Genomic DNA, 25819 nt, shown 5'->3' with positions numbered 1-25819 from the left:
TCTTTTTGTTTTTCTATGTACACACTTCGTTCTCTATTCTAGCCGTAACTAGTCGATGCTTCTTCCTGGAAGTCCACTTCTTCTCTCGAGATACTTGACCGCGCGCGGATGCAAACGAGCGCACCTGATCGCTGGGGGTATTTTTATAGGTATTTCTGGAGCGACGGCCGGCTTCGCGGAAATACGGAACACGGCGTGTTTTTCCGAGGAAGAGGAGAAAAACTGCGTCGTTGACGCTTTATCGAGAGGAGTCTCTATTATCGGCGGGTTGAGTTCGCGGAGGAGGTGTCGATAAAAATAACGAGAATCGCTGCGCGCGTGAATTATGCCGTTATTATCGGACTGCGACGAATGTCTATATTAAGGACAGCTACAGGGGGGCGTCTAGCCTGTTGATTATTGTCGCGAGTCTTCGCTCATTTTTCTTCCGCGTCAACGGTTCTCGAACAAATCGAAGCAACGTCACAGCGGCGGGAGATTAATGAAATTCGGCGACTCGCGTTTTAATCGGTTACGCACAAAAGTAACGGAATTACGAAGCCCGAAGTGTGTCGAAAACGCGCGGCGGTGTTTGAGAATTGCCGAAATTCTCGTTTGCGAAACGATCAATAATTTCTCTGTTTGATTTTGTATACGCTTAAACAAAAAAAAATTGCGCAAACGTTATTTACACACGACGCTCCAGTTATTCGCGCAGTCCGACCGAGGTGCGAATAGCGACCGACTTATATCGGAGACTTGATACGCTATCGACGTCCATACTTTTTTTTTTTATTAAACACACAGCATACGCACAGCTAACGAAAACTCTTCTATACTCTACAGACACACACATCCAGCCGTCCACAGCTGTCAGCTAACTCTCACATCGAAAGAACCGTCTGGCTCATCTGTGGAGCCGCGCCGACGAATGTCAACAGTAGACGACGAGTCTCCCGCGCGAGTGACGAGGAAGATGAAGCTCCGAGTGCTGCAGTCGCATCTGTGCTGAGTTTGTGTTAACAAGTGTGAGAGAAAGAGCGGAATATAGTGCGAATATTGTATAGTAGTAGAGCGAGAGGGTCGTCGTCGTCGTCGTCGTTCTTTTTTGTGGCTATAAAGTGAGTCTGCGAATTGGCCGCGGAGTTGGCGCTACCGGGGGCAAACATGTTCAACTTCATGAAGAAGGCGACGGAGAAGGAGGAGAAGGACAAGCGCAAACGGGACAAGCGCGAGAAGAAGGATGTTAAAAAACGCGACCGGGGAAGCATGTCCGCCGAGGAGCTGCTCAGGCTCGATGAGGTAACTTGACCTGTGGTTTCGCTAACGCATATAGTTTTTTTTTATTCGCTCCAATCCCGATCAGTTTTCAATCACATCGAACTCTGCTTCTTTTAGGGATATAATGCAAAGACTTCGAAAATTGATTGTCCGTATTTGCTCGAAGATAGCACGATTATATCTTATCTGGGAAATACCGCGCGAAAGATTAATAGCGAAGATAATGCGCACACACACACACACACCGTTGCTATAGATCACGATCGCTAATTTGCTTCTTCAATGAAAAAAAAAAAACGCGGTTCTACGTTGTATATAGTGTCAAGAGCTCACGGTATATAGTAGCTATATTACGAGTAAATGGAGCATCGCTTACGCCCGTTGAAAAATTGATGAGCCGCACACACTGGCTGGGAATCAATAATAAAATATAGTCGGCGCTTCCGTTGAAAGCGAAGGTAGTCGCGCTTTGTTGCACACCTCTCTGTATCAGTGCAAATCTTAACCTCCTTTATGCCCGCACGTATAAACTCTCGGGATGTTGAAGGCGATTGTGGAGTCCTGGAGCAATTTCCTCAGCGCCGTAGGTTCACAAGACAATGAAATTACATACTGAACTGTGCATACGGCAGATAAAGCGATTGGTTTTTTTAAAATAACACTACTCGGGGTGGCGAGAGATCAGCTGACACGGGTATAATCCTCATCAAACAAAGAGCAAAGAGAAATATACGGTTTCCGCTACTTACTTGCTCTCGTCGTATCGGTTTGTTTACATTGTCGCGTAATCGAGGCGAGCGTGCTCTCTTTCTTCGCGTGGTACTTACTTCCTCTTCTTTTTACGATCTCCGCACACTTTCTCTCTCTCTCTCTCTCTCTCTCTCTCTGCAGTATGTCTCTCGGCTTCTTCTCCGTCTTTTTACATCTGACTCTTTGGCCCCCGTGTCATTTTCCAGGGATACGTCTTCTTTACTTCGCGCAGAGAGAGAGGACTGAGTCATCCGGAGCGCGCTAAAGAGACTCTCAATTTGCGAAGGCCGCTTTTGTGCATCTGCAATTCGCTCCAATCCTCTAATTGACCTTCTGGGTGTCTTTATTTTCTCGTGTGCTTTTTGCGTTTATACAGAGGTTGTTGTGATTGACTTTTTTTATTTATGAAAGCTCGTTGAGTTTTAATCGGTTGGACAAACTCGAATGTTTGTTCTAGAAATATGTGTCCTTATTGGTAGAGTGTGTTCTCATTGGATTTTCGTGTAAAATAAAGCTAATTGACGAAGGCTTTTTATCTTGCTATTCAATTTAGATAGCGGTCATTAAGTATACATTTACCCAAATTGAGTATCATAAATTGATAAAGACTCCTCAAAATTTCTAACGAGTTAATTTAAAAGATTGGAATCGCTATAATCTTCCTAAAAGTAAACCACTTAACCTAATGATACTTATTTTCATTGAAAAAAGCATTCACGACTTCCCTTTTTCATTTTCTGTTGCAGATGCGAAGGTCACTGAAGATCCGTGGCCGGCGCAAGGAAAAGGAGAAACTGCCGAGTGGCATAACGGCCGACTACAGCGCCTCGTTTTTCGCCCAGCTGGACCGCGACGTCCTGGACGACGCGCATAACAGTGTCAACTCGAGCAGCACCGTCGTCGGCCTCACCCAAAGCGACTCGTCCGAGGCCTCGCTCAACTCTCTCAGCAACTCCAAGAACTTACCTCCACTGCCACCAAAGCCGCCCAAACGAGGTATCCTGAAGGGTCCAAGGCTCAGCACTGGTCCTATTGCCAGTGGCGTCAACGAGCCAACGTCGCCCACGTCCGCGGTGGCGATGTTTCAGAACGGTCAGGACGGACACGTGGACTCGAACAACGTTCTCGTAAGGAACACTTTGCAGAACGAGCTGATCGCATATCAGAACCTACCGCTGCAACAGCAGCAGAGGCTTAATGCCAGGGACGAGATGCAGATGGTGTTTAGCGAGGAGGAGACGACGACCTATCAGATGAGACGCAGTCCCCAACAGATGCATCAGTTTGGACACGGCCAGCAGGATTCTAAGCTTTTGCATGTAAGGGATGCTTTCTTTGTTTTAGCGAGGGGTTGCTACTTATGTGTATACTGGGGAATACTCTCGCGTTATACAATTCAAGATCTGATGTGTATAATAGAGTTGTATTGTAGCTCAGCATAGGGATTTGTAACGGAATCTTTATCGCTGTACAACATTCAAAGTTTCAAAACTCAGACAGGTAGACGCGAAACCCGGGGGCTATAGTCCGCTAAAAAATTCAAGTTTACTTTGTCTAACCCTCGTCATCCGCGCGCGCACCTTGTACAAAGATGAACCTACGATAGGGGGGCGAAGGGAGGGCTCTAGAAATGTAGCAAGCTTACCTTTCATTTTTTAAAAGATACCCAAGAGCCCTTCTGAAGACTTTCTGCCCTCGCGCATAGAATGACGAGATTATTTGCCTTTTTCATTGATATGCGCATTTTGTGCATTACATTAGCATACAAACATGCTCAGCCAACTAAATCGAGTAGTTTTTAACTAAAAATAACAACAAAAACTGTATGTTTGTCGCAGGTAATGACGAGCGCCAGTCCATCAGCAGACTCGTTGACGGACACGACGAACTCGAGCTTCGCCACGCCGCCGTTCAGCTTATCTCCAGTCGGCGAGTCGCAGGGCTTCACTCGCTGGCGTTCCTCTGGCTCGTTCGAGGAACAGGGCGTCGTCGAGCTCGCACTGCCGGAGATCGTGCCGCTCGAGCTGCCGGAGCCACGCGAGCTGGTGATCCAGCGACAGCCACCGCCCCGCTCGGACTTTGGCTTCTCCCTGAGGCGAGCTGTGGTGGTCGAGCGCTCGGCCAACGGTGGCACCCTAATGCGCTCGGTCATCTTCGCCGAGCCCGGTGCTCTCGTCCAGAACGTCAACGACACTGGTCTGCTGCCTGGCGATAGACTCATCGAGGTCAATGGGATCAACGTAGACGATAAGAGCCGCGAGGAGATCATCGACCTCATCAAGGGATCCGCCGGTAGCGTCGTCGTCAAGGTTTGTACGACTTTTCCTGTTAATTGTGTTTCCCTACGCTAGAACAACAATCTGATTAATCTAAGTCTATTTAAGGATAAGAGGGCAATTATAGGCTATGCACGCAACCTAATTAAGTAGGCTAAACCTCGGAATTCACTTTGACTGGCGCGCGACAATCCAGGCGCTCGAGAATCGAATGTAAGACCCAACGATCAATTACCTACATATAAAACAAGCGATTCATCAATCGCTCGTCTCGCGAAGCAAGCAGCTTGTCATTCTTGGCGCTTCTCTCGATTAGAAAATCGGCTGGTACTCCGCTGCGGCGAGAAATCCTTGCGGTTCCAGCATATAGCTCATCTTGCGGCTTAGTCGCGCGGCGCAGGACAGAAAGCTAGCGATCGGTGAAAGGCGCGAGGAATCCGCGGGACAGGAGCGAGTCGCGCAGCAGTCGCTACGAGGGATTTAGAAGTACTGTCGCCTCTGTGTTTATACATGAAGATGCTCGATCCTGTTTGAGAATGTTACCCTGAATTCATCGATAAATTAGTATATTTCAGCGTGAAAAATATCGATGAAATCAAAACAGATAATTCACGCCTGCTTGAACAGCCGTTCCAGCAATAACGACAGCAGCCTTCCAGCTAATAAGCGCGATCGCAATTTTTCTCCTGCGGCATAAGCAGCGAAATTTCGAGCCGGTTGCGTGAGCTCTCTCGCTTCTCTTCCTCACAAACGTGCACGAGAGGCTCGCGGCTGATTAATATGCCGGGCGTCATCGTTGTGCGCGCAACTATTCCGAGTATGCGCTCGCACGCGGAGAACGTCTTTCTGACTTCGGAGAGCGCTCTGAAGAGAAGAGTATATAAGGAAAAAGCGCGTATATTCTCTCTCGAGAATGCGCCTCTCTTTACGTATCGGCGGAGGAAGAAGAAGCTTTCGAAGTCGTAAATCGCTGTAAAGAAATATGTAGACCGAAGAGCGTTTGAAGGATGTGCATTTCTGGCCAATGACGAAGAGAGATTTTTCCAACTATCGCCTACTGTAGCTCTTGAAGCGAGATTAATCATCAACAAGTGTGTATCGAGTAAAAATAGAAGTCTCTGTATATAGAAGAAAACTGAAAGAAGAGGAAGAAGGGCGAAAAAGTGCGCTGGCGAAGAAAGCCAGTGCGGGCGATATCACGTTTCTCCGATTGGCACGCACGCCGAGAAAGTGGGAGGAGTAGGGCCGCGCAAAACGAGAACGGCCGCGAGAGAAGAAGATAATAGGAGGTTCGCGAAAAATGTATGTGCGCGGCGGCCTCAAGAGGCGCCTAACCGAATTCCTGGACGCTCGCCAGAGCAAATTATTATCTCCAAGCGAGAAGCCGGCCGGCTTTTCTTCTCCGGCGCGCTAATGTTGTCGAGGAAAATCGCTTGTGCAATGTTAAACCGCAAATGTATATCGCTTTTCGAAATATGTAATCGATACCTCGCATACTGCACATGTACACGCTGCGTTGTAATGCAAAAAATCAATGTACACACACTCGTCGGACAAATTAGAAAGTTCGCATGTGTGTCTATACAGCGAAGCGAGCGAGTATATAATATGTAAGCGTAAGGTAGGCCCGCAGACACGCTGGGGTGGTGGCCTTGAAATAGTCTCGGGGATCGAGCCATTTCCATGGTGACTGCGTGCGCACGCGCCCGTTCAATACTCCCGCTCTCTCTCTCTCTCTCTCTCTCTCTCTCTCTCTCTCTCTCTCTCTCTCTCTCTCGATCGTCCCTCTCGTCGTCGCGGCTTTTCCTTCGTATATACACATAGCTTGCCGGCGATCGATTGCGTTTCTTTTGCCTTACTGTGCGAAAAAAAACACCGGCCTGCCTTAAATTTCGTCGCAATCGAAAATTGACAAGGCTGCGCTGCGTACTGCCGTAAATTCTGCATCGCGCAGAGGGAGAAGCCGCTCGGTCGCATTCTCTGCGGGTAGCATCCTTCGCTCGGTTAATTCCATTTAAACGAGCGGACGGGTCACGTGAGCTGCAGTTCTTTCTCTCTCTCTCTCTCTCTCTCTTTCATTCTTCTCTTCTCAGTCTGCTCTGTATGTGTGTACGTGTGTATGTATGCAAGCCTGCTTTATGGATATACAGCAGTGCCTTGGCATTCGCGAAGAATGCATAGGTTGGGCTGGTGGTTCTCCGCGCTGTGTTGAGTTTTTGTTGCCGCTGCGCCGAGGCGCGAACGAGGAATCGAGTATTGTCGCGCGTTGTATTGTTGAGTGTATATTGATTTTAGCGAGTATAAAATTTATATGTGCAGGGAGTAGCGGCGTCGATAAATACGTGTGCGTAAGCTAGAGTTAGGTCGAAGAACTGTTATAATTGATAATCGTATGGGGACATACTCGCCCGCTGCTGAAGAGACGATGTGCCGGTTGTATATTATAGCTGACTCGACCTGTTTTGGCGCGGATAAGACGTTGTTTGTTTGTTAACGCGGTTTACTTACCGTCTGGCTTTTTACGCGTTTTTTGGTAGTTTCATCGGAGATAGTTTCATCGGGACTCGTTCTGATCTGCGTAACGGTGAATCCGAAGGAGGAAAGAGAGTTAAAAGACACCTGCGCGCGAGTGTATCGATTAGCGCAAATATCCGCTTTTAGAATGGATGTGTTGTGGGCGGTCATTACATTCGATTAGCGTAACATTGACAATGGGTGTGCGCGCGCTCTGTTTGTCTCTATAATATGCAGAGTAGTGTCAACAGCGTTTATGTATGAAATTTAATACTCTATTGCATATGGACTTTCTATTGTTCACCCACCGGGTATTAATAGACGCGGTAACTTGTTTAATTTCCGCTTTTCGATTTCTGTTTACCAACATTGTTTTATGTATGCGGAGTTCAAGAAACTCGTACACGTTCACGCGAAGCGTTTGTAACTTTTAATTATCACTTTCACGTAAGCTCTCGCAATGTAAAAAGCTACTCGAGGATCTCTCTTCTCGCGATTATCAATTCAAAGCGTCGACGATAATCAGCGCTCCGCATCTCCTTTTATCGTCAATTCACCGACACGCTCCGGCACATTAACGAAGCATCTCTCCATACCGCCCCGCAGAGTCAATAAAAAAGCCGCACACGCAACCTCTCACTCTAAATCGAGCGAGGAAACGCTATTTTTATCAGACACACACGCCAGTCGAGCGTAAATCTCATTTATACGAGAGAAAAACAAACTCGCTCTCGGAAAAGAAAGCGAGCGCTAATGAGATTCTCCTTTCGATTATGGATGTTCTTAACTTAGTACACACAGTGCGCGCGGGGTTGAGGCCCGAATCGTGTAAACACGCTCGAAAAGTCTCCCTCTCCTCGATTTTTCCGCTAGAAGTATATGCATGTACACTAGGGACAGGTGAGAGAGAGAAAGAGAGAGAGACAGCAAGTATATACATACCGCGCTGCGGCCGATCGCGCTTGTCGGAAGCTCGTCTTCCGCTCATTACACGCCGCTCGATAAGCATCTCTCGCGCGGCCTTGCGGCTTCTTCTTCTGCTCCGCTTCTTGTTGCGCTCGCGCTCATCTTCTTCTTCTTCCTGGTCGCGCTCTCGGAATCGGCGTTTCGTTTTTACCGAGAGTGCACCGCATATTATACTACTATGATCTTACAATTTTAGTTGTCCATGTGTGTCTCGTATTGAGAAAGCCGAGCGACTGTAGATCGATGGATCTTTCTCTCTCTCTCTCTCTTTGAAAAACTTTCCGTCGTATATAATACAAGAACAATTTAGCGACGGTATATTGCTCGACGTATAGAAATTTAATGATCGCAAGAGTATAAAATGCAGCGGAGACGATTTTCTCGAAAGTATTTGAGGACGCGGAAGACGACCTGCTTTTTCCTCCGGTCAGAGGATAGAATAACAGCGATGCCTTGCTCGACATTTTCCCGTGGCCGCGTGTACGGCACATGGCTCGCGAGACTGATCTTGGCAGACACTGCGCGCGACGAGTAACGTATATAGAATTCGTTGTAAGAGCGAGTAGGTTCTTGTGTCGGATGCTGTAGGCGGCGGTACCTGCTTTTGTACTAATTACGCGATTTGCTGGCATAGACCAGAGAGAAAACTACTGAAGCTGTCGCGTGATATTTTTATCATATCGAGATTGATTAATTAGTCGATGCTTGACCGAGTTATTTGTTACTATTTTATCCTTGTACATAAGCTATTCGGAAAAGTCTTCCAAGTAGTTTTTTTACACTCTGTTTTTTGCGACTCTGTACCGCCTTTATATTGTTCTCGACTGGCTTACGCCGTCGATGAGTCAACGATTGGCATTCGGCGAACCATCGCTTACGCGTATCACAATGCGAATTCCCGTTAATTCTTCGCCTCTAAATATTCTAAAGAACGCGAATATATCGAAGCATAAAAAAATTCTCCAGTAAATCAACTATAACCATAACCAAAGAAAGAAAAAGTCACGTATAAAGCAAGTCGACTCGCTTAAAATATACAAGCTAACTTTAGCCTCTTTCTCTCTCACTCTTTCGCTCTCGCGCGCGCAGCGCAGAGGAGAGTCACGCGGGGGAATGCAAAGTGCAGGCGCGCAAAAACGCGCCGTTTTTGCCGGCCGCATGTGCGAGAAATCAACGTAAATTAAGAGGCGCCGAGAGAAGAGAGAGAGAGAGAGAGAGCCTTCGCAACAGCGAAAGAGGAAAAAGGCGTCACTGCCGCTGCGCTGCGACGCACAGCGTATCGCGAGCGATCTAACGCGGCCCTTTTCATCTTCCGCGCAGCGCGCGAGCCTGATGCATCTATACGAAAGGCCTTGTTAGCGGCTGTGTGTGTGTGTGTGTTTGTTTTCTTCTTTTTTCTCGCGGCTCTCGAGCGAGAAAAGCGGGCGCGGATTAGAGCTGCTCTCGTCGTTGCGAAATTAATTATTCGCGCGATTAAAAAACTTTTCTGAAAGATTCTTGTAAAAAGTCAGCGACAACATTAACACTACATACGTAGCATCTCCGCAGGACGCATCGCGTGCGTTATTATGCGTGTACGTGCGCATAATCAGCTACACGCGCGCGCGCGCGACAGGAAGCAGGAAATGCGATCAACGCCGCGTGTACGAGTCTCCTCCTCGCTGTACACTACTGGCTTTTGACTGCTCTCTCTCTCTCTCTCTCTCTCTCTCTCTCTCTCTCTCTCTCTCTCTCTCTCTCTCTCTCTCTCTCTCTCTCTCTCTCTCTCTCTCTCCGTGCCGGGAGAGCATCGGCCTTTTTGTTTCTGTAGAAGCATAGCTTATACGCTCGTCGCCCTTTGGGCTACTCCTCTCTGTGCGTTATGGTCGCGGCGCGTGACTTGACTTCCGAGTCACGGGCTTTTGAGCTATTGTGCGGCGTCGTGGAATTGTTTTATTTTTAATTCTTTGGGCCCTTTTTGTATTTTTAGAACGAAGCGTTTTTTACGCGTCCAATGCGTCATCTTCGTTGTTCTTTTGAAGGTGAAGCTGTATGTGATCGCTTCGAAAGTAATATTCACACGTAGATGCACATTCGCATCGTTGAAGAGAGACAATTTATACAACCAGTTTTTCGACGTCTCCGGGACTGCTGCAGTCGAAGGAAAAAGAAGCGACGAGAACTCGAACTACCTCCCCATGAAGAAGAAGAGGAAGAAGACTTAGCAAGTCGATCGTCAGAGTGTGCAGCGGCATTAGAAAACGTCGGGCCGAGTCGCCGCTCGTCTGTCATAAGCATCAGAGAGAGAGAGAGAAAGACGATAAGACGTGCGCGCACTACTCCCTCGGGGGCTGTCAACCCACGCCGCCGGTGTAGTGAAGAAGAAGCTGTATTTTACTCTGGGTACACTCCCACGTTCGCCGACCTTGCGCGCTAGGTGCAATGCTTGACAGTACTGCTTCTTCGCTTTTTCTTTACTCACTCGTGTTATTCTGAATCGAAATTTGCTTATCGGGCGTTTTCTCTTCGGGAATCAAGCGTTAATAGAGGCAGAGCAATAAACTCATTTGTCATCACACCCATATGAATGTACTACTACTGCAAACCCGTTTCCTACAAACCGATACACCGCGAGCGCGTGCGAGCAAGGGAGAGATGCGATTCTCAATGAAGCGGAAAGACACGTACATAACCGATAAAATTACCGCTTTACAGTATACTAATTCATCAGGGGACTTGTCGCTTAGCGCTGCATTACGCAACGCGCTATCGAGTTTCTTAACAAGTTGTTCGTTTCAAAAGAGAAAGTTATACCAGCGACTTTCGTGTATATCATACGCGGATATTATTATACACACCCCCGGCGTAAACATCGCTGTAAGGCCTCTCCAATGCTCTCGTCAGAGATGTGTGGGAGAAGCACAATACCTGCGCTGTGTTAATGCATAGGTGTATATATACGTTTAGGAACGAAGATGCAGGTGCGCAGTTGTGTGTAGTCGAGGAGCGAAAGATCGATTATGGCGTTACGGCAGATTGCTTGCGCTTCTCTTCCGCGTGTGCTGCTGTTGCATAAAGTCGTCGTGACCCGCTCTTGATGTTCGGCTTCTTTTGCGTTAGGGATTCGAGAGGGAAAATCAAAGCGTATAAGCTTAAATTCGCAAGATTAAAATCCAATCCCCATCGTCTACTATATACCTCTCCTAAAACCCGCATACACACGTCGTCGGCTCCGTCACTCCCAGCGGATATGACGAGCCTCGTACGTTTATTTCACGTCTAGACAACGTCGTGTATAGACATAGAGGGGCGTGTGTAAAACCGCTAAATTTTCGCCACGTCTCGCGCCGCTGTACGGGGAGCACCTGTCCCGTCGTCGCTTATCGCCCGCCGGGATCTATACCATCAGTGAGAGAGAGAGAGAGAGGCGGGATTACATTACCCGAGTGTGTACACACACACACATAATGCTAAGAACTCGAGAGTATATTACACTGTTATAACCCCGTGTAATGATATGCGTATGACTCGATAATCACGTAGAATATAACGATAATAATTTTCCGATTCATCGCTTGCAGGTTCAACCGGTGGCGGAGTTGTCGGAGCTGTCGCGACGGAGCGGCACCGACGGCCAGAAGGTCGAGCTCGCACCGGCCAACATCCGAGGTGGGACGCTCCGAAGATCGGGCAGCCTTCGCTTCCATCAGAACAGGGTAAGTCTCTTGATATATACATCCTCTCTCTTAATGTGAGATGTTGTTCAACAACGAGCTTAACATTTCCGCGAGGGACGTGCGTATGATTTAGCCGCGCAGCAATGAGCCGATCGCTCACGCGTGTGTACTGTGTACAAGCTGCGAGAACGATCCGTTAGACCGATTATATGCACGTGATGCGTGTTCCTAGGCTACTCTATGGGGATATCGTATAGACGCGTATCTAGCGAATACTCGTTAAGGACTTTTCCGGCGGATTTATATTAAAATATCCGATCAGCTCTTGTGTTATAATATATCATCGCACGTACAGCAGATTCGATTTCAAGGCTATAATCATCGATCGGATTTCCGCGAGGAGCTTCCTATACACACCCAGGCCAGTAACCTCTTCCGCGCGGGAAATTCAAAAGACCCGCTCCTCGGCTTGCGTAACAGCGTGTGACGTCTCTCGCGTCGTGGGATCAGCTGAGCCGCGCAGAGGCGTGAGAGCGAGTCTCTCCCTCTCTTGAGACGTAGGTATATCGCGCAGGACCCGTGGGGTGATGAAGTGGACTCTCGAGTGCATCGTCAGGGGGGCGACGAGACGCCATGTGTATACATGCTCATTCGAGAAATAGCGGAGAGACGCGCCTCGCGCGAATAGCATCAGGAGAGAGAAAGCGTAAAACTATGCCATAGACACACAGATAAAGAGTGCAAGGCAAAGTTTGTTGTTGTTATACCGGCGCCGCTTCCACCCACATGTACGTATAGCGGCATAGTAATCGCGTAACGGTACACCGCGAGCAGCGCGTATCGCAACACCTCATCTCCGCGAGTCTGTACGTGTATACGTACACATATATATACTCTCGAGGCGCATCAGGAAGTGGCGTTAAGAGCATCCTTGAAGAAACCGGAATCGAGAGAAGGCGGAGCAGTGTATAGCCTCGAGCGATGGAATTAATGAGAAATTGAATTCGGACGCCGTTTGATACAAGCGAAAATTCGAAAAAGCGTCGAAGGAACGATAAAGTATAGTTGTGTATTATCGTTGGCAATGAAATAAAAGAGGCAAAGCTTCGATAAGGACACTCGGCTAGCGTTATCAGGGTCGTTTCAGCCAATTGGCAATCGACCCCCTTATGCCGCTGCTCTGACCGTCGAGGTCGACGCGATCGACTTTGCCGTGCGCACGGCTTCGGCCTCTTTCACTGCGACTCAGGTATGCGAGTTTCTTGTATGCGCGCTAACATTGACACCCACGAGTGTGCGGTGATTTTGATTTTTAAATTCAATTTTCAATCGCGAGGAATTTAAACATGATTGAGGAGCTGTTGTACACAGTTGATGGGTATAATGGAGCGTAATTCGATCAGTTTCGGATTGAAAAGATACGCGTCTCGCCTGGTTTTATTAGATGGAGCGTATAAACGACCCTGAAATTACAGCGTGTGGATCGCGGCTATTGGGAGATACTAGTCCTTAATTGACTCGCCTTAAATTGACCGTCCGCTAATCAAATTGTGTAATTTATAGGCTACTGACGGATATGCTTTTTTTTAAACACGATTACACATTCGTAACGTTTAATTAATTATTCCTCGTAAATATACTTTAAAACACACGAGGATCTACCTCTTGCTCGTACAATTTAATCCTAACTGCGCAGTAGCATAGCGTGTAATCTCAGCGAGATACACCGAATCTAGCCAATTGGCCAATAAAGCGCAGTAACGACGACCGTTACAATTCACATTTCACGTCTCAAGCGCAAACGCCGCGTGAAAACTGCGATCGGTTTCGGTTTCGAAAATCATCGAGCAGACCTTCCGCACATCAACGTGTCATTATACACTACACATCCACTTTATTTCCTATAGAAGCGAAAGAAAGCCACTACACACGGAGATAGCGATCTCGTTTCACGCAGAGCTTCCCCTATATACATTATAAGAGCGTTATACATATCGCGTAAATTATTCTCGTGAAATCAGCAGAAAAAGTGAGATTACGTTTTCCTCTTTAACTAGACCGAACGATGACGCAACCTGCCGGCGCACATAAATTTACGTACGCGCTGGAATGTACATACCCGCAGGTAGACACACACACACATACAAACGCGGGTCCGTTACGCCTCCTATATAATTGTTCATATAAACACTTCATATACGTGTGGTTATACGACTTGGCGCGCGTGAGAGAATAATTATTTCTCGCGGAGCGCACACCTTTCAATTTCCGCGAAACGTGAGGGAACGAGTGTGTTACATCCATTTCGGTGATCCTTTTAATCAAATCTCTGTAATTACGTCGATCGATGAATCTTCGAAAAAAAAGAACTCGTGTATACACAAGCTATATGTGTACACGAGTTCGATGCACCGGCTCGATGACAAACGAGATCAGTCGCGCGGCGCTTTTCCAATCGGCTTTTCCAGCTCGATTCGCGCGAAACACGACGACGACTAGCGCGTGTATACCGTTACACACATGCACGCACACGTATACGCGAGCGTTCTAGGTTGTGTATATACGCCTTCTCTCTCTCTCTCTCTCTCTCTCTCTCTCTCTCTCTCTCTCTCTCGGAAAGAGAGTCGATGAGATAAGCGCGCGCGCGAGAGAGAGAGAGAGAGAGAGAGAGAACGGGTTTGCCGTGCTCTGCGCTAGTAGCGTTAAGATTCTCAATGTCGGAGTGGAAAACGGCGGTCCCCGCTCGAGATCGGCATTCCGGCGCGCTGAAGGTTCCGATATATACCGGTTTACGCGGTAGCGGCGATGTCAAGCTGTAGGTAGACACTTGTGCCGGATCGATGTGTGTCTATGCATTGTCAAATGGGAGTATAGGGAGTAGGCTTGCGAGGTGCGAGAGCTTGTTGGTCCGTTTGTGGTTTTTAGGTTTGCGATTTGTCGACTGGGACTTTTGGGTGTTATCTGTTCGGGTTAGTCGTGTGATGCACAACACTTTCTAATGTCGCGCGAATACGCGTATGCTCGTAATGCACGTCGAAGATTTTATACAACATAGCTTATTCAGATTCGAGTTGAAAGGCTTTGGAAAAATATCCACGTCCCCAGGCGCTTTTCCAAGACTTTATGCGAGTATGCGAGAGTGCATCTGAGGCGCTTCTTCTTTTAGCAGCAGTGCGGTGTAGAAAAAAGTTATAGGATAAGGATTCGCGTCTTCGTTAAAACTTTCGTCCATTGAAAGCGCGTCGCATTCGTTCTGGGAAGATTTATAACTCTGAGCAATGTTGAATGGTAAAATTAAACGTAAAACCTACTTTCTTCTTCCTTCCACGCAGTGTATACATGCGACTTGCTAAATTTGCTTCGGTATCTAATCTAGTGTGTACTCGAGGTATAGTCAAAGTCTGACTCACTCGAGACCAAAAGACGTCAGAGTAATAATCCTTACACCCTATGCAATAGACTCGAATTCGCACAATCGATCGCACACCACGACCACCACCCATGTGGCATATTGCGCCTCCAACAGTCTTACACCAGACAATACCGACTATACGTCAAATTGTGTGTAGCCCGGACAATAAGCGCAGATGTCAGCGGGGCGCCGCAACTGCGACCCCGAAAAACGTCCGCATTATCGCGTGCGGCGCACGTGTGTGTCTCGCCCCCGCGAGTCACAATACAAATTCGCCGGGCAATGCATATACATGTATAGACCGAATGCAGGAGGGGAATCCCGTCCCGAATAAATCTTTCGCGTTCGACCGACTTGGCTCAGCTGATTTCGTATAGTGTGTTCTATATACGTGGGTGTGTCTATGACCCGCATGATGCATGCGGCTCGTCGTTGCAATTAGGGGTGTGTGTGTGTGTGAAATGGCCATGTGGCTGATTGAGAAGTTAGCCCTATTGCAAAGTCACAATATTTAGCGGTACATCGGAAGGGGGGGAGAGATCGTTGAACTTTTGATTCTCGTGAAATACACGATATCGTGCAACGAGAAATTGGCCAATTAGCTAATTGCGTAACGCGAAATTCGAGCTCTCGAAAAGCTCATTTCTCGCGCATACGCTTATATTCCTCTCATTCCGCTTCCGCGCTGTACACATTATACACGCACTCGTCGGTTCCGCTCCGCTTCAGCTCTCTTCGCGTTCTTTTCTCGCGCGAGAGAACTCGCGCCTCTCGCGTGTATACCTACACGCGCGTGTATACACGTAACCCACCTTCATCGTCTCTCTTTCCTTTCTCCTTTGTCGCGCTTGCGTACGAGGGAAGAAGAAAAAAATCGGCTCGCACAATTAGTCACGAGTCGCGAGTTCCAGCTCTTCTCTTTTTTTTTCGTCAGAGCTCAGATCGATATGATTTACTGCTCGGAGTACCGCTGCTGCTGCTGACAGAAGCTTCGGCCTCGAGTTCCTCGTCGCTGCTTTTACGCAACGACGTCGCGAGCATGGTGCGCGGAGTCTAGACGAGAGAGAGAGAGAGAGAGAGGAGGTTGTTGCTCCTTTGCCCGCAAGAATGTTTACCTTTTGACTGAGCGCGAGAGAGCGGGCGTGATATTCGCGAAATGAGTGTCGTTGCTTTTTTTGGAGGGGAGGGGTTATGTTGGTTTTTTTATGCGTGACTGGGATAAAAAGCTTAGAATTTTGCAAGTTCATTTTCATATTCGATACGCAGTTATTATAATTCTGTGCTGTGTAAAAGTCGAGAGCGTGATTTAAATTCAAGCAAACGAGTGAGTGACAGCTGACGCTGATAAAGAGCCGAGTCGAGATACAGGGCGGGTATTGATTTCTTCACACGTATACGTATAAGTGTTGATATTGTGAGGAGTTTAATGGCATTTAATGACGCTGGCAACGCAGAGAACTCCGTCGCAGGGACCTGCATTATTAATGGTGCACACACGGGGAAACCCCACGTCCCGGCGGTCGATAATGCAGGCGTCTCTCGGTAACCCGCGAACTCTCTTATCGATTCACGGTAACTCGCTATCCACAGGAACCTACTATCCTTCAGTAGTAAGGTCCGAGCCGGTCCACACTACCTATATAGACAAGCTCGTACACGCTGAATATTACAGTTTCGTCAAAGTGTGTCAGAAAAGCATCTCTAGCGACGCGTGTACAAGTGCACACACGCCTGCTACAGCTCATGTATATTCAAATCTAAACTCGCGCCGCGGCTTATATTGCAAGAGAGTAACAAAGTAGGCTTGCGCAAGTTCCAGAGAGCGTTTCTCGGTATAGAGATATCCGTGTATACGGCTCTATGCAAATCGGATTATCCCCCGTGTGTAGTTTCGCGAGCAGCCTGTTGCATTGCATTATATTATATAGAGGCGATTTTGTTTCTCTCTATCTATATGTATATTCAACGTTGTGGAGCGAAGCTAAAGCCGACCAAGGACGGCGACTAGAAGCGTTTCCTAGACTGTCACTGCTCGCTCTCTATGTGTGCGTGTTTTAACGCGTGGGTAGCGAGTGATTCCGTGAAATATCGAGTACTTATTTTTTGCTTCTAATTTGTAGAAAGTGATATACTTGTGGCTTCTGGTAAAAGTGTATCCATATGAAATTTCAATGTTTTTCGCATCGAAAAGAATCTATTAGAGCAATACTGGATTCCGCTTTCTTTCGAGATTGGAAACTCGATAACCTGGATATTCCGCTCATAAACGAAGCACAGAAATCGCGTCGTTGCTATAGAAAAGCTCGATCTAGTAGTCCCAGATCTTTTTACGATTATCCTCGTATGTATACGTTATTCATACGTGGATTATATTAGACCCGTTTATGCTACTACTTAAATTTTATCGGCGTTAAATAAAGATCAACTTTCTAGGAAAATTAATTTGAAATTAAAATCCGATCAAAAGTATCCTTTCTTCGCTTTGGAAATACAGGCGCAACTCAGGTGCCCGCTACGGTAATTAATTTTGCAAATAGACCAGTCGCACTGGCGCGTATAATTGAAATGCGGAAAAAATCACGCGGACAGCCGTGTCCACAGGTGTCGCGGTGAGTTTTCGCGGAGGGGAGAGATAGACACTCGCGGTTCAGTGCTTCCGACAAGTATCGCGTTTATAGGCTAAATATTTGGTCAGGGTGACTTATGGTACGACTCGTGTATAAAAGTGAAATGAAATACATTGAATGATTCGAGATTCTTCGACACAATAGTCTTTGCATATTCAGATGGTTCGACCTGATATTAAATGATAATCTTCGCATAGGAGAATTCAAGGCTTATTCATTATTGCTATTTTTATTATTCGCTCTTGCGAATATTCATCCCATCGCATATCGTCTCTTTATATAACGTATACCTCAGCGGCTATACTAACAGCGACAAAATTTAATTACCCGACATAAATAATTTATCACCGATAAACCCTCCCCTATGTGTCTGTCGCAATTTATCCAGAGCCGCTCACACACGGCTTTCCCATACACACACAATAACACACCGAATTATTTCCGCGACACGCCGAGAGCGCCTAGAATCTAAAAAGCTGCGCGCCAGCCGAGAGAAAAGAAAAGAAAAGGCCTTTCACAATAATTTCGTTCCCAGTATATAAGGACACAAGCACACATGCCGCTCTCGACACAGGCCTCGTAAATCCTCATTTACTCCACTACGGCTATAGAGTCTCTCGTTCACATGTATACAGTATATACATATACAAGAAAGTGGTAAATTAAACGAAAGCCGCCGCGACGCCGGCTTATATGCATGTGTAGCGCGAAAGAAGGCCAAGGATCGCCTAATTCAATTTCAGCGACACGCCGCCGCCGCCGCCGCGGAATGAAAAAGCGCACCGCGCTCTCGGATATAATCGCCGCGTGTCCCGGCTTTGACAAGAATCGAAGATCACGACGACGTGACTCACGTGAGCCGTAAAGCTTTACCGCAGCGGCGGTTCTCTCTGCTGTATGCAGTGTTTATTCGAAACAACGGCGAACGACTATATGTGTGTGTGTGCAGCGCAGCAGAAGATGACGTCAGGCCATTGACTCTCTATAAATACCAGATTCCAAAAAAAGCCGAGCAACCTACGCGAGAGCTGCAAGCGAGACTTGCTCTATACACGTCGTCGTCGTTGTCGTCGTTGCGTTAGGTTAACTGTCCTTACGTCGTTGCTGCTGCTGCGGCTCCTTCCTGTGTGTTTTCTTATTTGGCTTTTCGTAGAGAGTCGCGCGATTTTGTCGCAGTAGGTTTTAAGGTGCGACCGCACGGGAGACTCGAGTGTACGAGCTATAAATCATTAATAAGGAGAGTCGATTCTTTAGTTGCGGGATGTGTGCATATTTCGCAATTTTGGGGTTGGCGAGAGATTGTGAGCGGGATTTCGAAATGTGTACCACTATGGTGCCGATATGACCGAAAGATACGAAGTTGTACAAAAATGACTGATGTGTGCAGGTTTATTCCCACCTAAAATATGGTGCATCAGCTGTGTACTTTCCTTGCCAGATTTATTCTACCCGTGTGAGTTTTACATCGATTGTGTCAGTAACTATCAGACCGAGTTGAAAAAGTAGATAAGTAGATTTCAGAATTCCGCGATTTTCGATGTCTGATACCAGACGATATTTTATCCCTTAGCAGCAGCTGACCAAAGTTCTGCCCCACATATTTTTGCATATTTTTTCGTCCTCTTCGAGCCTATGTCGATTAGATTATAGCTGATTAGCTCGATCAGTAAAAAATTATCGAGTAATTCTATAGCCAATCGACTATCTCATAAACCGCTCAAACGCAAGGCACCTAAACTACTCGGACACCAACTTCTTCCGACATCGGGCATTATAAAAGCCATCAAAGTTTGCTCTAAATTACGGTCTACTTATGCCCCTTTAAATCGCCACACTTGGAAGCAGTAAACGAAATATCCCAGCAGGCCATATAATAATTTACGACACACCACACAGCGATCACATACGCGCTTTATTTGCACTGATCGCAATTTTCGAATTTCACTGCCTGTATCCGCGGAGAGATGTATATGTAAGAGCGAAGGCCTCGTATATAATTGCGACGTTTATCCATCGCATCACAAAAATGGTCATTTCGAGCGCGACAGCTTATTACCGCGAGACATTGCGACTGTGAGCATGTGTGTGTGTGTAAAAACGTGCTTCGGTAATTTCAGTCGATTCGTTTGATATCGAGTCGAAGCTTTTTTCGATGAGAATGTATTATGTTCTTCTTGGATTCTTATATAGCTATACCGAGAAACAATGTCACAATCTCGGAATGAAACTGGCATATTGATGAGAAATTATTCTCGACGCATCAATTGTAATATGCGATATCCACGTAAATCAATTCATCGGATTAGAGCTCTTCGTTGCATTCGCATCAGTCTCCATTGCGAAAAAACTCTTCGTCGACTGCAGTGTAGTTAATCCACTTGTAAATAACTTATACCACTTGTCCTAACCAGATTTCCATCGAAACCAAACACACTTCGTTCATTCCTATGTACCCACGATTCGATTTTACCATCGAATAAGCCCTAATACATGTATGCAACTCTGTAATAACACGATGTCACAATTCCCGTACATCGATTCCCACTCGACTAAATCCTGCAAGCCTTAGTGTGCATAAACGATATTTATTACGAGCATTACGCTATCTCACTCTCTCGAGAGAGGAATTCTCCCAGAGATCGTAAACTCGTCTCGGCACGTCGGTGACGCGCTAACGGCTGCATAATTATGTCGAAGGCGCGGGTGCTCGTTTTGCATAAACGCGCTTCATATACGAGTGGGCTGTTTCGCGAGATGCGCGTTGAAAAATGTGTGTTAAACCAATGCGTGGAGGCGAACTCTCTGAAGGGTTTATTTGTGTTTGAGTGAGATAAATTCGTCGCTGATAGACGCGCTAATGTGTTTGATTTTGCGCATGTGTCGTGTGAAATGCAGGATTGTACGTTGACTCATTATTGCACACGGCGTTGACGCAACAGGTGCTGCGCTTTGCTCTTGTATGTTTCTCGAGATGCCATTGGTTTTAATGCTCGTGGAAACGAGTGTGTTGAATGGAGGCGCTTATATTTATTATTCTCGATGACACGGACAATTAAGCGTCCGACGGATTTTAATTATTGGAATTAGCATCTATTGGTAATGCGAGTTAATACTTTCATTAACCCTTTTTATTTTTTGTTTGTTTCAGGTAAGTCACCGTCACGTTTCATACATCGCGTTCACTGGAAAAGTCGAGTGAGTTGCAGAGAAAATTTTACAATATCGGAGAAAGATAAATCCAATCACTGGAAAAAAAATGAACGTCGCACACAGACAATTTTTTGCTTTCTTCGTTCCGCCCAGTCGTCCTCTTATAAAATTTAACGCTTCGACGGACGCTAAACACCGTAATCGTGTCTGGCGGAGGCATCATAATAGAATTTGGTATAGCGTCCATTCTTCGTATCAAACGCTGTCCTTCTGGAACATCCTGTGCGACGAGCTATTAAAGTTTGGTCACGCGTATAGGAGACCACAATAATAATTCAAACGAGGCAGTGCGAATTGTATTTGAGATTTCTAATCATAGCAGCGTCGTTTTCGTTGTCTCTTCCAAGGATTCGCATCTGAAAAAAGCGTTCGAACCCTTGTCGGATATTTCCAAAGCGTTTCACACGATTATCAAGCGAACCGATCGGAATTAATAATGCGCATAAAGCACGCGAGAGAAGTGACAGCGTATCGCATTAATCCGAACAATGTACAAAACAGCGTCACCTCTCAGCCTGTCAAATTAACATTGAAATATTATCAACGCGATACTGCACGCTCGTCTCTCCTCCATGTATATCTATATACGCACATATACACCGTGTACGTTATAACTCTATACAGAGGAGGCTCGCGATTCCCGTGAAACTATACGACTAGTCTCGTAGAGAAAGTAATATACAAAGACCACAGCTCGGCTCGGCTTTTATTTTTCAATTAAAGCGTGAAATCGCGCGCGCCGCCGTTGTTGTGGTGCTTCGTCGTCGTCGTGGTGGTGTGTTGTTCCGGTAGACGGGATTCGCCTTTTATAATATGGAAAATGCTCGCGAGAAGCGTGTATGTCCCGAGGAGATCGTCGTGGTGCGATATACACGAGGCTGCTCGAGAGAGAAACACACACAGCCACGTATACACAGTTGGCCGTCGAGAGATGGCTAATGCCGTTCGCGGAGAGCTAAGCGTTGTTGTGCATAGAGCGACTAAAGCGACTCTTGATAATGTATATTTTGCCGGGAGAGTATCCTATATAGAGGCGCGAGAGCCGATCTCTCATGAGAAAATGCATCGCCGAGGAAAAATCTTCGCCTGTACACGCGCTCGCGAGAGAAAGAGAGTGTGTGTGTGCGGCGCGCGTGCGCCTGTGTTCGCGGTGAAAAGAAAGCTTTTCGAGGGTATATAACAAACGCTTGTGGTCGTGTATGCGGAAATCGATGTTTCGCGAACTTGACGGAAAACAAAAGGCGATAGGCTGTAACGTTCACTTTTCGTTTTTGTATGTTCTTTATGCGATTGAAAAATCAACGGGAGCTCTCCTTCGCGAATATAACTTCGTTACAGCACATCCGGCGTAACACGTGCGCGCTCGCGCGCTATATATTTTTCAGCGTTTAGTTCGCCCGGCGCATCTCGAAATAGCATAGCAGCCCAGCCTGGAAGTGAGCTAAGCCGCGAAGAAGTTTCCTTTCATCGTTGGCGGTTGGTTGATCTTCCAGGGCGTTCACTGTCGGCAGATAGGCCTTACAGCGAATCGTTTGACTTTGTCATAAAATAAATCAAACGGTATAGAGTAGCGATTGCAGATTCTAGGGTTCGATCGAATGATTCTCCACATCACATCTGCATAAAAGCTCTCCGAAGGCAACAACACTTCCCGTCCTTTATAGTCGCGCGGTCTTTTACTTTCGCCGAAGCGCGTCTATTTCTGGGGAAAGTTAAAATTACGGGAGAAAAAAATTCTCGGCACGAAAAAGCGCTCTCCCTATACACCGAAGTGTATACAAAAGCGGCTGTGCTCGAGGACTCGCGCCTTATGAATTTTAAATCTCGAATTACACTATACGCGCGAGAGAAGAGGATGTGGTATACGTGTGATTCTATGGTATTTACCTATAGTTGGCCAACCGGAGTAAATGCGTGCATTTAGCGCGAAGCCGTTTAAAGAATTTGAATAAATCGCGTAGTGTCGGAGCTATAGGGAAAAGTGAAAGTTTAAGGATATTTTTCGCTGATTTGCCTCTTCACCAGTACGGATTATTTCGATATTTTTCGAGAGACTCTCGTGAGGCTATTGTAAGTGTGTTTGCACGGCTTTCAATGACGAGCTGCTCTCGTCTCTCTACTGGGTTGCTTAATAAACGTAGACAGGCAGGAATAGAGAGATTAAGCCTGATCGGCTCGTCGCAAGAATATAGAAGAGTACACTCTTCAGACAAACTGGAGAGTTTCTCGGGAACGATGATGATGTCGAGCGCCTCCGGCGTCGAGGTTCGCGATTCTAATTTCTCGCCGATCGTCGACTGATGATAGACAATCGCGCCGAAGATTATTACGAGCTGCTTTCGCGTATCGATATGCGCGCGAGTGTCATGTTTTGCAAGAGCCTCGTTTCTCATGCCTCACTAGTAGCCTATTCACTCGAATTTAGAGTTTATACACCCTGGAATAGAACTGAAGTAGCTTTCCTCTGCTATAATAGGCAATTCATCGTACACAATGAATCCCAGCCGCGTTTTAAGGAAAAAAATAATCCTCCTACAACAACACTGCAGCAACAAGGAAGTCCAGTTACTCACATATGTTTGTACAGATAATAGCCATATTTTCCATCTCGAAGCAGTTGTCTCTCGCGACCTGGAAATTTATTTTTAGAGCCCACTCGCTGCTCCACAGCGTTGCACACGTGCGCCTCCAGATGCACGTTTATGCGCCGGAGCTCTCGAAAAAACGAGAAAATATATCCGCGATCTCTTGCATTCGAAAATGGGCGCGTGTAATACGCAAAACAGCTTGTTTATACGAGATTTCTCGGCCAAATGAATTATCCATTTACGTTATAAACGCCTCGCAATTATAATAAGTACAAACCGCTCTAGCCGCGACTAAGCGTTTATAGTTTCAATCACGCGGTAGTGCATCGGTCTGGGGAAAAAAGCGGAAATATAATGCGTACATACCGTCGCGGAGTAATTGCGCTTGAATAGCGCTTGGAGGATATGGAAAAGCAAATATAATAATCCTCGTTCGTACGTACACACACCGAGTTACGCAAATTGCATTATCATTATTACATTATAAGGAGAGGAGAGCCTGCGCGCTGGCGGACGACGCGGGGCTGCATCACGCATATCTGGCGGCTCACGTGCGATTTAATGAGAGGCCGTTGCATTTATTATGAATCGAGTGTATAGTACGTTATATCTCTTGAGAGAGGGACAGGCTAAATTGAATGATGATCGCGGGGCTCGGCATTGGCGTATCTGTGGAAATATGGAATACACGTACTATTCGCGTCGTGTACAATGCATCGATTGATTTGCCTTTTCGTGCTTTCCATTCGACGTATAGGGAGTAAGTGTGATACTACACTCGCTGGAAAAAAAAAATAAAACACAAGATCGATGGTTCTCCAGCGCGTCGATCGCTCGTTTGTAATCGAAGCGAGAGTGAGAGAGAGAGAGAGAGAGAGAGAGAGAGAGAGAGAGAGAGAGAGAGAGAGAGAGAGAGAGAGAGAGAATAAAAAAAGAAAATCACAAGGCTATACGTTTCCTTTGCTTAATTGATACATATTCGCCTGCGCGAATGGATACTTATCGCTAAGTATGATTTATTTAAAAATCAGCCGCTAACCGACAATTAGCATCGAGTGTGTGTCCAGTAAAACGGCGAACGATAACGTCGATTTTACGAGCCACTGTGTACTGTGTACCTATACACCGATTTTTACGACGCGGCTTCAGCGACGCGCGTCCATTCATACGTCTCGCGCTAGCCTTATGATTCATAATTGTGAGAACGTAGCTACTGCACTGCAATTACGGCTAGTTATTCTTTATTTTTTCTTACTCCGAGATCTGTAAAAACTCGTGGCTGCTGCTGCACACGTGCGGGAGTATATGAATTTATGCAGATGGAAAAATATCCCCGAGTTACGGCTTTTTTTCGCTAGCGATGGATAATCTTACGCAACGAAACCCTCGTGACTTTGCCCGCCCGTCGGTTCTAACTCTAAAAATACACTATGCGTACGCACTGCAGCCGCGCGAGTTGTTATTTATCATCGTGTAAACAATGCTAATCGCAGGTGTGATTTCAATAAATTTTCACGCCACTCTCGGCGGCGGCGCCTTTGACGATGATTATCGAGTGCATACATAGGCACACGACGATATACCTATACACAGCTTTGAAAATTCAAAAGCGCAGAGAGTATCGCGGGATAGGCACAAGAAAGTGCGTATGTGCACCGTTTGAAATCGCTCTCCTGCGCGCGCGTCATGTGGAAATATCCGCCCACGTTTATGCGTATAATATACCTGCAGTGTACACTATGCACTCGTAGGTCTCATATCCTCGCGAACAATGGGCTGCTGGTCCGTTGCGCAATGCATAGACCTGGTGCAACGATATACGTATATACTACACAGTCGACTGACGATTGTCATTCTTGATCGACACAGGCGGTATAGTCGCAGCTGCGTCGTCGTCGTCGACGTTTAGAAATCATGTGCGGCTTTAGTGTGGAATTTGGGATGTCGATTTTTCGGAATAGAGACACGCAGTGTTATGGGGACAAAAAAAAATTCGACAATAGGAGCGAAATTTGAATATGTAAAGGGTTGAAAAGCCGAGATATAGGAGATTCTATTGAAGGAGTTAATGAAAGAGTGAGAGACGATGACGAATGCATTATAATGCAACCCCCCCCCCTCTCTCTCTCTCTCTCTCTCTCTCTGTATCTGGAGCCCCTTTGACAGCCGCAAGCAAACAAGCCGATGAATCATTTATAAAGCTGGTGATTATTTTTTTTCTTTCACTGTCTTCTTCGCAGTCCGTGTGTGTATTCTCGGAAAGGCCGTGTTGTGATAGCGCGGACTCGATTCCCGCTTCATTATACTTTTCAGTCCGACGAGTCTACATATTCGAAAACGATTCTATGAAGGTTATTATTCGAGAGAAGCACATATACTGCTGTATAATAGCAGTCTCGGAATCCGACATTCGCGACGTGTACAGAGCCTCGTCGGCGCTGATTCTTAAAATAGCCGTAAATAGCAGAGCCGAGATGCGCAGGACTTTGGAGTGGCTCGAACTACACTATATACTCGAGCTTTGCATCTCGAGCGCGAAAAAGGAAAAATCCTACGTCTG

At 46.5% G+C, this 25819-nt stretch overlaps 1 protein-coding gene across 4 annotated transcripts in view; it reads left to right on the top strand.

Annotated features, from left to right (window-relative positions):
* The window catches only part of LOC100121154 (unconventional myosin-XVIIIa), a 79669-nt gene that overhangs the window by 693 nt on the left and 53157 nt on the right, over window positions 1–25819 (top strand). For 3 of the 4 annotated variants that reach the window (XM_008212215.3, XM_032597754.1, XM_016983827.3), the window contains exons 2-5: window positions 826–1281; window positions 2757–3329; window positions 3849–4319; window positions 11327–11461. In XM_008212215.3, the coding sequence (XP_008210437.1) occupies window positions 1147–1281; window positions 2757–3329; window positions 3849–4319; window positions 11327–11461 (1314 nt within the window). In that variant the 5' untranslated portion in view covers window positions 826–1146. Of the gene's footprint in view, window positions 1–825; window positions 1282–1783; window positions 1844–2756; window positions 3330–3848; window positions 4320–11326; window positions 11462–25819 lie in introns of those variants that run through there. The other variant, XM_016983828.3, reaches the window with a different exon arrangement.

The sequence above is a fragment of the Nasonia vitripennis genome, chromosome 3 (genome assembly GCF_009193385.2).
Source record: "Nasonia vitripennis strain AsymCx chromosome 3, Nvit_psr_1.1, whole genome shotgun sequence".
Lineage (NCBI taxonomy): Eukaryota > Metazoa > Arthropoda > Insecta > Hymenoptera > Pteromalidae > Nasonia > Nasonia vitripennis.
The sequence above is the reverse complement of the archived record's forward strand: the minus strand, read 5'-3'. Positions and strand labels throughout refer to the sequence as shown.